Source organism: Rhinopithecus roxellana, chromosome 13 (genome assembly GCF_007565055.1).
Source record: "Rhinopithecus roxellana isolate Shanxi Qingling chromosome 13, ASM756505v1, whole genome shotgun sequence".
In the NCBI taxonomy this organism is placed as follows: Eukaryota; Metazoa; Chordata; class Mammalia; order Primates; family Cercopithecidae; genus Rhinopithecus; species Rhinopithecus roxellana.
The window spans coordinates 2,701,912-2,716,740 of NC_044561.1; the positions used below are offsets into that span (position 1 = coordinate 2,701,912).

The 14,829-nt window shown below is 55.3% G+C and overlaps 1 protein-coding gene across 2 annotated transcripts in view; it reads left to right on the plus strand.

The window, feature by feature from the left end:
* Nucleotides 1–13,897, plus strand: part of KCNJ4 (potassium inwardly rectifying channel subfamily J member 4) — a 28,475-nt gene extending 14,578 nt beyond the window's left edge. For both annotated transcript variants that reach the window (XM_010389235.2, XM_010389236.1), the window contains exon 2: nucleotides 12,056–13,897. In XM_010389235.2, coding sequence (XP_010387537.1) covers nucleotides 12,095–13,432 — 1,338 coding nt within the window. In that variant the 5' untranslated portion in view covers nucleotides 12,056–12,094 and the 3' untranslated portion in view covers nucleotides 13,433–13,897. The remainder of the gene's footprint in view (nucleotides 1–12,055) is intronic.
* Nucleotides 13,898–14,829: the final 932 nt, after the last annotated feature.

Below are 14,829 nucleotides of genomic sequence, written 5' to 3' on the forward strand. Positions count from 1 at the left end.
ATGCCCAGCCCATTTTTTACGTTTTAGGGAAAATGTTTCACTATGTTGCTGAGGCTGATCTGAAACTCCTGGGCTCAGGCAATCCACCTGCCTCAGCCTCCCAAAGTGTTGGAATTACAGGCATGAGCCAATACACCTGGCTAGAAATGTTGTATTTCCTTTTTTTTTTTTTTTTTTTTTTGAGACGGAGTCTCGCTCTGTCGCCCAGGCTGGAGTGCAGTGGCGCGATCTCAGCTCACTGCAAGCTCCGCCTCCCGGGTTCACTCTATTCTTCTGCCTCAGCCTCTCAAGTAGCTGGGACTACAGGCACCCACCACCAGGCCCGACTAATTTTTTGTATTTTTTAGTAGAGACGGGGTTTCACTATGTTAGCCAGGATGGTCTCAATCTCTTGACCTTGTGATCCGCTCGTCTTGGCCTCCCAAAGTGCTGGGATTACAGGCATGAGCCACTGCGCCCACCCAGAATGTTGTATTTCTTAAGCCTGGTGGTAGATACACAAGGCTTTATTTTATTTTATTTTATTTTATTTATTTATTTGAGACGGAGTCTCACTCTGTCACCCAGGCTAGAGTGCAATGGCATGACCTTGGCTCACTGTAACCTCCGCCTCCTGGGTTTAAGCGATTCTCCTGCCTCAGCCTCCTGAGTAGTTGAGATTACAGATGCCCAGCACCATGCCTGGCTAGTTTTTGTATTTTTAGTAGAGATGGGATTTCACCATGTTGGCCAGGCTGGTCTCGATCTCCTGACCTCATGATCTGCCCGCCTCGGCCTCCCAAAGTGCTAGGATTGCACCTCACAGGTCCAAGCAATCTTCTCACCTCAGCCTCCTGAGTAGCTGGGACTATAGGCATGCACCACCACACTCAGCTAACTTACATTTTTTGTAGAGATGGTGTTTTACCATGTTGCCCAGCATGGTCTTGGATTCGTGGCCTCACGTGATCCTTCTGCCTCTGCCTCCCAAAGTGCTGGGACTATGGGTGTGAGCCACCATGCCTGGCCAAAAGGCTTTATTGTATTACTCCTTATTCCTGTTTGTCTTAAATATTTCACATGGAAATTTAAAACCAGACCAGGCAAAGCCTGACAGCCCGCCAGCCCTGAGGGTGACATCCGCAGCCCTTGCCACCTCCTGCCTCTGTGGCCTCTTCCTAGTCCGCTCACTCCCAGGCTCACTTCACGGCCACAACTTGGCCTTCCTGCAGCTTCTCAACACCAAACTCAGACTTTTGGAACTCCTTTCCCTTTCCCTTTCTCTTTCCTTTCCCTTTCTTTTCCTTTCGTTTCCATCTTGCTCTGTCGCCAGGCTGGAGTGCACAGGTGCAATCTCGGCTCATTGCAGCCTCTGCCTCCAGGGTTCCAGCGATTCTTCTGCCTCAGCCTCCCAAATAGCTGGGAGTACAGACGCCCACCAGCACGCCCAGCTAATTTTGTGTATTTTTAGTAGAGACGGGGTTTCACTGTGTTAGCCAGGATGGTCTCGATCTCCTGACCTCATGATCCGCCCGCCTCAGCCTTCCAAAGTGCTGGCATTACAGGCGTGAGCCACCGCACCTGGCCCCCTTCCTTCCTTCCTTCCTCCCTTCCTCCCTTCCTCCCTTCCTCCCTCCCTCCCTCCCTTCCTCCCTTCCTTCCTTCCTCCCTCCCTCCCTCCCTCCCTCCCTTCCTCCCTTCCTTTTCTTTTTTTGAGACAGTCTTGCTCTGTCACCCAGGCTGGAGTGTAGTGGCACGATCTCGACCTCCGCCTCTCAGATTCAAGCAATTCTCCTGCCTCAGCCTCCCAGGTAGCTGGGATTACAGCCACCACACCTGGCTGTTTTTTTGTTGTTGTTGTTTTTGTTTTGTTTTTTTGTTTTTGTTTTTGTTTTGTTTTGTTTTGTTTTTGAGACAGAATATGGCTCTGTAGCCCAGGCTGGAATGCAATGGCGTGATCTCGGCTCACTGCAACCTCCCCATCCCAGGTTCAAGCAATTCTCCTGCCTCAGCCTCCCTAGTACCTGGGACTACAGGCTCCTGCCACCATAGCCAGCTAATTTTTGTATTTTCAGTAGAGACAGGATTTCACCAAGTTGGCCAGGCTGGTCTCAAACTCCTGACCTCAGATGATCCACCCGCCTCAACCTCCCAAAGTGCTAGGAATACAGGCGTGAGCCACCATGCCCAGCCTAATTTTTGTATTTTTAGTAGAGACAGGATTTCACCATGTTGGCCAGGCTGGTCTGGAACTCTTGACCTCAAGTGATCTGCCCACCTCGGCCTCCCAAAGTGCTAGGGTTACAGGCGTGAGCCACTGCACCCGACCTCCTGGAGTATTCTATGCCCCACTTTCACAAAGATATACAGTTCTCCTGACCGACTCCCACTTACTACCCAAGTCTTGGCTCTGCCACTTTCTCACAGAGGCCTTTGGAAATGCCCATCAAACCAGAGCCCCCCTCCTCTATCTCACTCCATCTTGCACTTTTCCTTCAAACTGCTTAACGCCACGCACATCCAGCCACCTGGGGTGGCAAATGCCTGCCATCCAGTGTCTCTCACCAGCTCATCCATAAGCCGGCAGAGTCCAAGGCCTGCGTCTGGCCCACAGCTAGCATGCAGTCCATAGTAACTGAGTGGGAGCTCCAGCGGGGCAGTGGGGTGTTGAAGCCCCACCGGCCACCACTGAGGGAGCTGGGGAGCTGAGGTTGTTTTGGAAAAGAGAAACTTCAGGGATCCACTGACCTTCACATCCCTGTGGGGAAGATGGACACAGGTATTTGTGGAGGGTGGGAAGCTCTCCAGCAAGGGCAGAGGCCTGGCGTCAGCAGTTCAGCAAAGGGCGCGCCCATGGGTTGAAACAGGTGGCCTCTGGGTCCTCCAGCCCCCAGGGCCTGTGATTTGTCCCTGACAAAGGCCCCCTGGACATTCTGGGGAACTTGCTTGTCAGCCTGCTCCAAGTCGGGGGCATTGCTTGCTTGTTGCCGGCCAAGTGGTTGGGAGGGCCCGGTGGGGTGCAGAGTGGGAGGAATGAGCCCGTTCACCCCCCGCTGCTTCAAGCCCCTGTGGAACCCAAAGCTTGGTCTCCAGGATTTGGCTGGACCTGAAATCAGGAACCTGGGTCCTGGCTCCAACTTGCCCTGTGATCCAGTTTCTCCTTCCCCACAGGACTGACTTCACAGAACCTGGCACGTCGTAGGACTGGATGATTACTGGGTGGAAGCAAGCGTGTGACAGTATTTCTTCAAGAGGACAGTAGCATGCCTTGTTAGTGTGCTTGGATGCCATTGCCCAGGCCCACATCCTGGCTTTATCACTTATAAGCTGTGTGACCTTGGGCAAGTTGCTGAATCTCTCTGTGCCTTGCTTTTCTTACTTCTAAAACAGGGGTAATGATAATTTCCTCTGAGATCATTGTGAGGATGATAGGAATCGATCAGTGTAAAGCACAGAGTAAATGCGTGCTCAATGCTCAGATGCTCAGCCAGGATTTTTGCGATGTCAGAGGGTTGCCTGGTGAGGGAGGGGCTAGGTGTGCCACAGTATTTCCAGGTACGGAAGAAGGTGGGGAGGGAGACGACTTTCTTGAGTACCCACCATGTGGCATGCGTTTTTGGGACAGTCCACATCAGGCCCTGCAGGTAGGCACTGCGATGTTCCTTTCACCAATGGAGATACCGAGGCTCAGAGAATCCAGTGACCTGCTAGAACCCAGTGGGACTGAGCCTGGTTCCAGCCCAGCTCTGTGTGATCCGACGCTGCTGTTCTTGTCCACTTGCTCCCTAGTGCAGTAAATGAAGACAAACTGGGTAGGGCCCTGTGGATGAGGCCCAAGCGGGCTCTGGGATGCTGCATCTGAAATTCAGGGGAGGAAATCAAGAGGGAGCAATGTTCAGCCTTGAGTAAAATGCACCTTATCGATCACTTACTCTGGGCTGGGCACGTGGTGTGCATGATCCCATTTATCCTCATTACAGTCTTAGGAAGTCTGCTCTATTATTAGCTTCTCCTAAACATGGGGCATGCAGGGACTAGAGAGGTTAAGTGCCTCGCATAAGGTCACCTGGGCACAAAGTTGTTTGGAGGCTCCAGAGCTGAAGCCGCTGCATCAGGATGGGGGTTCCTGAGACTCATGAAGAGGAGGGAGTCAGGCCTCCCAGGACAGGGGACTGCAGGGCCTGCAGAGGGCAGTGGCAGGTGGGGACCCTGCCACAGTGTCTCCTGTGGCTCAGTCTGTCTTTGGCTTCCCTTACTCTTGGAGGGGTACAGCTCAAATTGCTGTGGCCCTGGGCTCTTGAGTTCTTTTCCACCCTGCAAAGCTCCACATGTTGGAGTGGAAAGCCCCTCCACTCCAATCAAATCAGACCTGAGGGCCTCAGCTGGAGTGGGGACAGACTCTGTGCTCCTCAGGGCTGGGAAATGGAACAGTGGTGTTAATTCTGTCTATTTCTTTCTTTCTTTTTTTTTTTTTTCTGAGACAGTCTTGCTCTGTTGCCCAGACTGGAGTGCAGTGGCACGATCTCAGCTCACTGCAGCCCCTGCCTCCTGGGTTCAAGTGATTTTCCTGCCTCAGCCTCCCAGGTAGCTGGGATTACAGGCACCCGCCGCCATGCCTGGCTAATTTTTTTTTTTTTTTTTTTTTTTTTTGAGACGGAGTCTCGCTCTGTCACCCAGGCTGGAGTACAGTGGCGCTATCTCAGCTCACTGCAAGCTCCGCCTCCCGGGTTCACGCCATTCTTCTGCCTCAGCCTCCCGAGTAGCTGGGACTACAGGTGCCCACCACCACACCCGGCTAGTTTTTTGTATATTTTAGTAGAGACGGGGTTTCACTGTGTTCGCCAGGATGGTCTCAATCTCCTGACCTCGTGATCCGCCCATCTCGGCCTCCCAAAGTGCTGAGATTACAGGCTTGAGCCACCGCGCCCGGCCGATTTTTGTATTTTTAGTAGACACGGGGTTTCACCATGGTGGCCAGGCTGGTCTCAAACTCCTGACCTCAGGTGATCCACCTGCCTTGGCCTCCCAAAGTGCTAGGATTACAGGTGTAAGCCACCGTGCCCAGCCAATTCTGTCTATTCCTTCCAGGGAAATCCTCCACCCTTCAGGACCCGTCCTGGGTGCGCTGAGTTACGTCCTGGGCTGTGTCCCCCGACCTCCACTGCCCTGTGCTTGCTCCCTCTGGTGGGATGTTTGCTGGAGAGCCGGCCTCCCCCTCTAGGCCCAGGAGGGCTCAGGGATGGCTGGGGCTAAGGAGACTCAGGAGCGCCCCCCATCTGTCACCTGACTCCAAGCTCTGTCTGAGTGCCTTGTTTTTTGTTTTTTTGTTTTTTTGAGACGGAGTCTCGCTCTGTCGCCCAGGCTGGAGTGCAGTGGCCAGATCTCGGCTCACTGCAAGCTCCGCCTCTCGGGCTCCTGCCATTCTCCTGCCTCAGCCTCCCGAGTAGCTGGGACTACAGGTGCCGCCACCTCGCCCGGCCAGTTTTTTTGTATTTTTTTTTAGTAGAGACGGGGTTTCCCCGTGTTAGCCAGGATAGTCTCGATCTCCTGACCTCATGATCCGCCCGTCTCAGCCTCCCAAAGTGCTGGGATTACAGGCTTGAGCCACCGCGGCCCGGCCTGAGTGCCTTGTTTTGTACACTTTCCCATCTCTCCTGCCAGGGAGCCATGATGGTCTCCCCATCTCGCAGACAGAGGGAAGGAACTTCTGACCAGAGCATGTTAGTGGTGGAGTCAGGAGTGGAAGGGGTTCCCCGGCTCCCGGTGCAGCATTCTCGGTCATCAGCAGCTGCATCTTTGTCATCACTGTTATCAACATTAGTTTTTGCACTTTACCTGCAGTGTAATAATGCATGGTGGTTGTCATGTTCACAAGGCAGTGGCCTGATGAGGAAGGTACCAGTATTGTCATTTCCAGTTTGCAGATGAGAAAACTGAGGTTCAAAGAGGATATGCTTGGATGTGACAGAGCTGAGACTGAGAGCCAGGTCTTGCCACCCCAAACATGTGGGTTTAACCAGCACATTTTTTCATATCGAACAGAGGCCAAGTGCTGCAGATAGACAGTGAGGCCTGAGGGCTCAGAGCAGCAGGGTCAGAGAGCCTCAGGGGCTCAGGGTAGGTCTGGAGGGATGGGGAGAGCCTGGGGGTCCCTGGTTAAGCCGGGTGATATGGCAGGAGAAGGGGTCCCAAAGCCAGAGGCTGGGGACCAGGGTGAGCCAAGGACCTGGAACCAGTCTGACTCAAGTTAGATTTCCAGCTTTGTCACTGCTGCTGTGTGGCCCCCAAGCTCAGCATCATCCCCCAACCCCCTGGCATCTCTGTAGCCTGCAATTCTTCAGCTGGGGAGGAGAAATAACAACCCTTCTTGTTACTGTGGTAGGTGATTAATAAATACTTGTTAAATACACAAAGGATACAGTGATGCTTCAGTGAGAGAGAGGAGGCAGCGCCTGGCATGGAGTTGGCAGAAATTCCCTGAGAGGGGCTGGAGAGAGAGGATGGCTGGTTCCTCAGGTTGAGCCCTGTGACCTCGGGCAAGTCACATCACCTCCCTGGTTGTCTCACCCAGTAACAGTCACCTAGAAGTCTGGCGGTGGGATGACATGAGATGCACGACAGCCCGGCAGGCTGGCACTGGCCACTGCTCCCCAGGCGTGAGCTCCCCGCTGCTGTCTAAAGGAGCAGAGTTTCAGGCAGGGCTGGAGCTGCTGCCTGGCTCTGGCAGGGCCTGGCGGAGGTGCCCTTGCAACGGCCACCATGTTTCTGGTCCGTGGCACGGGTTTGCTCTCGAAGCCTTCCAGGTGCTGGGACCTGCCGAGGCTGCTGCAAGCTGATCAGGGTTTCTTTTCCAAAGGGGGTTGTGGGCAAGGACAGATAAGTTCGTGTCCTAAAATTGTCGGGAAAACCTAAAAGTTGACAGGGTTGGGGTGGTCTTCCTGCCTCCTCTGGACCCCCAGGAGGCAGAGTCTCCAGCCCCTCCCTAATTCCTCAGGATGGGGCAGAATGGCTGGTATCAGTGGTGAGGCCTGAACTTCCTTCCACAGTTGTTGACTTACTGTGCCACCTTGGACACGGTGCCATGCCCTGTTCTTGGCCTTAGTTTCCCCAGCTGGCTAATGAAGTCTGGACTAGAGACTTGCAGATTTTGGATGTTTACAGCACAGTAAAATTAAAAGAAAGCCAGATGCAGTGGCTGATGCCTGTGATCCCAGCATTTTGGGAGGCTGAGGCAGGAGGATAGCTTGAGGCCAGGAGTTTGAGACCAGCCTAGAAAACATAGTAAGACCCTGTCTCTATAAAAAATAGTAACAATCGCCGGGCGCAGTGACTCACACCTGTAATCCCAGCCCTTTGGGAGGCCGGGGCAGGCGGATCACGAGGTCAGGAGATCGAGACCATCCTGGCTAACATGGTGAAACTCTATCTCCACTAAAAATAAAAAAAATCGGCCGGGCGCGGTGGCTCAAGCCTGTAATCCCAGCACTTTGGGAGGCCGAGACGGGCGGATCACGAGGTCAGGAGATCGAGACCATCCTGGCTAACACAGAGAAACCCCGTTTCTACTGAAAAATACAAAAAAAAATACAAAATACAAAAATACAAAAATACAAAAAAAACAAAAAACTAGCCGGGCGACGTGGCGGGCGCCTGTAGTCCCAGCTACTCGGGAGGCTGAGGCAGGAGAATGGCGTAAACCCGGGAGGCGGTGCTTGCAGTGAGCTGAGATCCGGCCACTGCACTCCAGCCTGGGCGACAGAGCCAGACTCCGTCTCAAAAATAAAATAAAATAAAATAAAAAATAAAAAAATCAGCCGGGTGTGGTGGCGGGCAACTGTGGTCCCAGCTACTCGGGAGAGCAAGACAGGAGAATGGCGTGAACCTGGGAGGCAGAGGTTGCAGTGAGCCGAGATCACGCCACTGCACTCCAGCTTGGGTGACAGAGTTTCACCAAGTTGGCCAGGCTGGTCTTGAACTCCTGGCCTCAAGGGATCTGCCCAGCCTCCCAAAGTGCTGGGATTACAGGCGCGAGTCACCACGCTCAGCAGGGCTCTTTTTTATAAAAACATCTCTAGTCAGAGGAGGATGGTACTGAATTGTCAAGACCTTTTGACCCTCTCCTGCCATCGTCAGCCTTCCCCAGGAAGCCCCATGTGACAAGGAAGAGAAAACCTGGCCATCTCCTGGTGGTTGTCACATGAGAACACAATGCCCAGCTCATACCCTTCACTTTTTGGCCAGGCCTTGCACAGGTCAGCCTCGAATTAGCAGCGGAACCTCTCTCTCCTGCTAAAATGGCCTGTGGTGGCAGCAGCGTGCACTTATTTGAGCGAGTCACTGCAGACCAAGGGTTTTCAGGGGGATGGGTGTCACAGGGGCTGCTGCATGGGGAAGGGTGCCGAGTCTGAGGAGTGCCAGGGAAGCAGCTTTTCTGCTAAGCTCCAGGATGTGCTGGGGGCACTGGGAACCCAAGACAGGACCCAGCACATAGCAAGCTGTCCGGGAGGTGCCAGGGTGAGGGGTAAACTATGTCCCTATCAGGCTGCACTGTGGAGCCCAGTGGGCTGGGAGGGGCTGGGGAGTGAGTGTTGCCGTTGGGGCTGGGGATTGTGGAAGCTCAGGGTTGACCCTGGGCACTCGCTAATGGGGAGGCGTGGGCACTGCTGGCGAGGGGACGCCCAATCTCTGTAGCCATCAGGGGATAGGCTCCCTTAACCCCAAGGCCCCTCCCAGAGGTGGGGAAGTCCATAAAGACATCTCGTCTGCAGCACCAGGTGAACTCGCCAGGTCAGGAGCCACTCCCACTGGGCAGAGAACCAGGGATCCCCTGGAACCCTGGGCTTGTGTTTGGCCTTGGGCAGGGGCCCCTACCCTCTCTGGAACTCAGTGACCTCACCTGTTGAAGGCCTGGGCCGCCATACCCTGTCCCCTCTGCCTCTATCCTGCACACCTGTGGATGGTGGTCCAGTTTGGACTGGCTGGTTTCTTCCCTTCCCTTGCCCCAAAACCCACCCCAGACCCCTCCAGGGAGGAAGTGGATGAGGAACTCTGGGGTGGGGGTGAGGCCTTGTTCAGGGCTGGCCCACCTGGCCCCACTCTGGGACTCTTAGCAAGTCCTTCCTTTCTCTGGATTTCCTTGGCCTCAGACATAAAATGAGGGTCCTGAACTCGGTGACCCTATGCTTCTCCTGTCCTGACAGTCTGCGGTGCTCCTGGAGCCATTTGAGGCAGTGGGACAGAACAGGGGGAATATGTTTAGCAAAGAAAGTCCTCCCTGAAAACTCTATTTATAGAGCAGAAGGTGTGCCTGTTCCCAGAACCCCAAGGTTTCCCCCGGAGCCCTGGCTGCTGGGATGCTGCGGGAGGGGGCAAAGAGGGTCTGGACCTCCCAGCTCTGAAAGGCCAGCCTCGCATTACAGGCCATGCCTGCATGACCTGTTAGGTCTCCAGCATGATATCTCATTGGCTCATTTTCTCTTTTTTTTTTGAGGCAGAGCCTCACTTTGTTGCCCAGGCTGGAGTGCAGTGGCACGATCTTGGCTCACTGCAACCTACGCCTCCCAGGTTCAAGCGATCCTCCTGCCTCAACCCTCCTAGTAGCTGGGATTACAGGCATACACCACCATGCCTGGCCTAATTTGTGTTTTTTTTTTTTTTTTTTTTTTTTTGAGATGGAGTCTCACTCTGTCGCCCAGGCTGGAGCGCAGTGGCCGGATCTCAGCTCACTGCAAGCTCCACCTGCCGGGTTTATGCCATTCTCCTGCCTCAGCCTCCTGAGTAGCTGGGACTACAGGCGCCCGCCACCACACTCGGCTAGTTTTTTGTATTTTTTAGTAGAGACGGGGTTTCTCCGTGTTAGCCAGGATGGTCTCCATCTCCTGACCTCGTGATCGGCCCGTCTCAGCCTCCCAAAGTGCTGAGATTACAGGCGTGAACCACCGCGCCCGGCCCTGATTTGTGTATTTTTATAGAGACAAGGTTTCTCCATGTTGGTCAGGCTGGTCTGAAACTCCCAACCTCAGGTGATTCACCTACGTCAGCCTCCCAAAGTGCTGGGATTACAGGCGTGAGCCACCGCGCCCGGCCAGCCCCATTTTCAAGATGAGGAAACTGAGTTTCAGAGTAGTCAGTAGTTCGCCCAAGTCACACAGTGGATCTAGGACTTCAACCCAGGACTGTAGGAGCCAGAGAGCTCTTTGGAAACAAGGGGAATAGGGAGAAGAACTCGGAGTGGGGTGGGTGACCGCGGGGGAGGAGGTGGGGGCAGGGCTCACTCTCCCTGGGCCCGGAGAGGGAGTTTCTCTTGGGAAGAGGCAGGCTCTGAGGCTGTTGATCTCTAAATTATAGCGTTGGCGCGTACCGGTTGCTGCAGCAACCGAGTTGTCCTGAACCGGGGAAGTGTATAAACATTGCCACAGATGCACAATTAGATCAGGAAGAAGAATAGAACAGAAAATAGAAACTTCCAGCCTTATGTAATTCTGGGCCAAAATGTTATTGGGAACCCAGGCCCAGTCCTGGCCCTGCCAGCTGCTGGGGCCAGGGTAGCACCATGTCTTCCCTGGGGACCCAGTGGCAGGGAGGGGTGGAGAGAGTGTCTGTCCTCTACAGCCCGAGGCACATCCCGCCACCCAGTGGGGTGAGGGGCCTCTTCTGCTACAACAGCTGGGGATGCTTGACAGGCAAATCCTGCCTGTCACCAGCTCCTGGGAAGTGTGGGAAGGCAGGCAGGAGGGTGATGGCTTTACCCCAGCACCTGCTGTCCCCGTAGGTCCCATGAGGTAGGGAGTTTTGGTGCCCATGTTACAGGTGAAGACATGGAAGCTTGGAGAGGTGAACTGAGTGTGTCCTCCCCTCCCACTCGTGTCTCCCCGCCATCAACTCATTCATGTTGGTGCCACGCAAGTTTGTACCCACTGCCAGCTTTGTGGCTGGCAGGCGGCTTTCCCTCTCTGAGCCACCCGGGACGTGGGAATAGCGATGTCTACAGAGGAGTCAAAGCTGGGGGCTCCCCCTTCCTCCACTGGGCACTGGGCAGGAATTTGGGCTCAAGGACTCAAAGCAGCACTGGGAGAGAAGAGTCTAAGAAAGTAGCTCAGACCCAGGTGGGGCTGCAGGTTCCAGTAGAACTTTCTTTTTCTTTTTCTTTTTTCTTTTTTTCTTTTTTTGACATGGGGTCTTGCTCTGTGGCCCAGGCTGGAGTTCAGTGGGATGATCACAACTCACTGCAGCCTTGACCCCCTGGGCTCAATAGATCCTCCTGCCTTAGCCTCCCAAGTAGCTGATGCCACAGGCATGCACCACCATGCCTGGCTATTTTTCTTATTTTTTGTAGAGATGGGGTCTCACTCTGTTGCCCACGCTGGTCTCAAACTCCTGGCACAAACGATCCTTGCATCTCGGCCTCCCAAAATGCTGAGATCACAGGCATGAGCCCCTGTGTCCGGCCGGAAATTTCTCAGTGGTAGAACTCTCCTATATGTCTTCTCCGTCCAGTGTGGTGTGGCGGCCGTTGACCACATGTGGCTCCTGATCACTTAAAATGTGGCTCATGCAAGGAAGGAGCTGTAGTTAGTATTTTATTTAGTTTTAATTGTAAAGAGCCACAGGTAGCCAGTGTCTATCGTACAGGAGGTTGTCCAGCCCCCGAGAAGCCCAAAAGTCCATAGATGGAATCCAGGGAGGGGAGCGGGCCCAGAGCCTCCGTGGCTCCCTATGCTCAGGGCAAGCAGGACAGAGGGGCAGGGAGGAACCAAGATGGGCCTTAGGAAGCTTCCAGAACAGTGAGCATAGGAGGGCCGGAGGGGCAGTGTTGAGGGGTAGGGACTAGGACCTTGTGGCTTTAGCTTCCTGGTCTGTGGACCCCTATCTCTAAGCTGGGCCGGACTCAGGGGCACTGGCTCAGACTTTGTCATCAGAACCCCCTCCGCTGCCACCCTCTGCCTGCTGGGGCAGAGGAAGTCTTAGGTCCTGGTCCAGGCTCACCTGCTTCTGAGAGTCTGGGGGCTGAGTCTGGGTGGCCCTGAGGAGGCCCCTTGCTCCCCAGCATCTCACCTGTCTGGCTTCTCCTCCGCAGGCCCTGCGTCTTCCCAGGTGACCACGCCGGCTTCAGGACATGCACGGACACAGCCGCAACGGCCAGGCCCACGTGCCCCGGCGGAAACGCCGCAACCGCTTTGTCAAGAAGAACGGCCAATGCAATGTGTACTTCGCCAACCTGAGCAACAAGTCGCAGCGCTACATGGCGGACATCTTCACCACCTGCGTGGACACGCGCTGGCGCTACATGCTCATGATCTTCTCCGCGGCCTTCCTTGTCTCCTGGCTCTTTTTCGGCCTCCTCTTCTGGTGTATCGCCTTCTTCCACGGTGACCTGGAGGCCAGCCCAGGGGTGCCCGCGGCAGGGGGGCCGGCGGCGGGCGGTGGCGGGGCAGCCCCGGCGACCCCCAAGCCCTGCATCATGCACGTGAACGGCTTCCTGGGTGCCTTCTTGTTCTCCGTGGAGACGCAGACAACCATCGGCTACGGGTTCCGGTGCGTGACGGAGGAGTGCCCGCTGGCGGTCATCGCTGTGGTGGTCCAGTCCATCGTGGGCTGCGTCATCGACTCCTTCATGATCGGCACCATCATGGCCAAGATGGCGCGGCCCAAGAAGCGGGCACAGACACTGCTGTTCAGCCACCACGCGGTCATCTCGGTGCGCGACGGCAAGCTCTGCCTCATGTGGCGCGTGGGCAACCTACGCAAGAGCCACATTGTGGAGGCCCACGTGCGGGCCCAGCTCATCAAGCCCTACATGACCCAGGAGGGCGAGTACCTGCCCCTGGACCAGCGGGACCTCAACGTGGGCTATGACATCGGCCTGGACCGCATCTTCCTGGTGTCGCCCATCATCATTGTCCACGAGATCGACGAGGACAGCCCGCTCTATGGCATGGGCAAGGAGGAGCTGGAGTCGGAGGACTTCGAGATCGTGGTCATCCTGGAGGGCATGGTGGAGGCCACGGCCATGACCACCCAGGCCCGCAGCTCCTACCTGGCCAGCGAGATCCTGTGGGGCCACCGCTTTGAGCCCGTGGTCTTCGAGGAGAAGAGCCACTACAAGGTGGACTACTCGCGTTTTCACAAGACCTACGAGGTGGCCGGCACGCCCTGCTGCTCGGCCCGGGAGCTGCAGGAGAGTAAGATCACCGTGCTGCCCGCTCCGCCGCCCCCTCCCAGTGCCTTCTGCTACGAGAACGAGCTGGCCCTCATGAGCCAGGAGGAAGAGGAGATGGAGGAGGAGGCGGCTGCGGCGGCCGCGGTGGCCGCAGGCCTGGGCCTGGAGGCCGGCTCCAAGGAGGAGGCGGGCATCATCCGGATGCTGGAGTTCGGCAGCCACCTGGACCTGGAGCGCATGCAGGCTTCCCTCCCGCTGGACAACATCTCCTACCGCAGGGAATCTGCCATCTGACCTCCAGGCCCGGCCCTCACCACTGCCCACAAGAGCCTCTGCCGGGGGTAGGATGCCAGGACACCCCCTCCCACACTCAGGACAGAGCCAACCCTGGCTCCGTGGACCTTCTGGAGGAAGGTGGGGGTTTCAAAGACTGGGGGACCCCTGCCTCCTGACTCCAGCACCCAGGCCTGGGAAGAGCTCGGCCCAATCAGCCTGGGTTCCCCCAGCGCCTGCTCCTGGTGGCTCTGGGTCCCCGGATCCACCACCCTTCCCCCACTGACTCTTCAAGGACGTGCCCTCTTTGCTCTCAGAACCTTGGGGAAGGTGACTGGACTGCTGGGTGGGAGACATCTCGGGATTTCAGGGTGGGCAGGGGGTTAGTTTGGGGAGGGGGGTGCGTTTCTTTTGCATGACTGTGGCCTGTTGCTCATGACTTTCTTTTGTAAATATCTATAAATGGAGACAGATGGAGACACCAAATTCACCTTCTGCCGTTTTTACCTGCCAGACAAGGAGATATGGTCCCTCTCTGTGCACCACTCCCCACCCTGCCCATCAAGCCTAGCCCCTTCCCCTGCCCAGCTGGCTGGCCCCTTGAGGCCCTCAAAGCCAGCCACCTTGGCCCTTGGATGGTGTTGAGTTTGGGTGCAGAGGAGGGACTCTGAGGGGTGGGATGAGGGACCACCATCCCACCTCCCTGCAGTCCCTCCGGCCCCAGAGCCCAGCCCAGACTGACAATAGAGTTTGTAACTATATATATATATATATATATTTGAGACGGAGTTTGTAACTATATATATATATATATACACACATTTGAGACGGAGTTTCACTCTCGTTACCCAGGCTGGAGTGCAATGGAGCAATCTCGGCTCACTGCAACCTCCGCCTCCTGGCTTCAAGTGATTTTCCTGCCTCAGCCTCCTGAGTAGCTGAGATTACAGGCATGAGCCACCACACTCAGCTAATTTTTGTATTTTTAATAAAGATGGGTTTCACCATGTTGGCCAGGCTGGTCTCGAACTCCTGACCTCAGGTGATCCACCTGCCTTGGCCTCCCAAAGTGTTAGGATTACAAGCGTGAGTCACCACACCCGGCCCTAACTATATATTTTTAATAAAGTATATCATCCATTGGGGTTGGCTGGTTGAAGATGGAGGGGTGAGGAGAGACAGTGAGCAAGCACACATGTAATTGTGCCTGTATGTCATGTGTGTGCCTGTGTGTCATGTGTGTGCCTGTGTAGTATGTGTGCCTGTATGTGCCTGTGTGTCGTGTGTGCCTCTGTAGTATGTGTGCCTGTGTGTTAGGCGTGTGCCTGTGTGTGTCATGTGTGTGCCTGTGTTAGGTGTGTGCCTATGTGTGTCATCTGTGTGCCTGTGTTATGTGTGTGCCTGTGTAGTATGTGTGC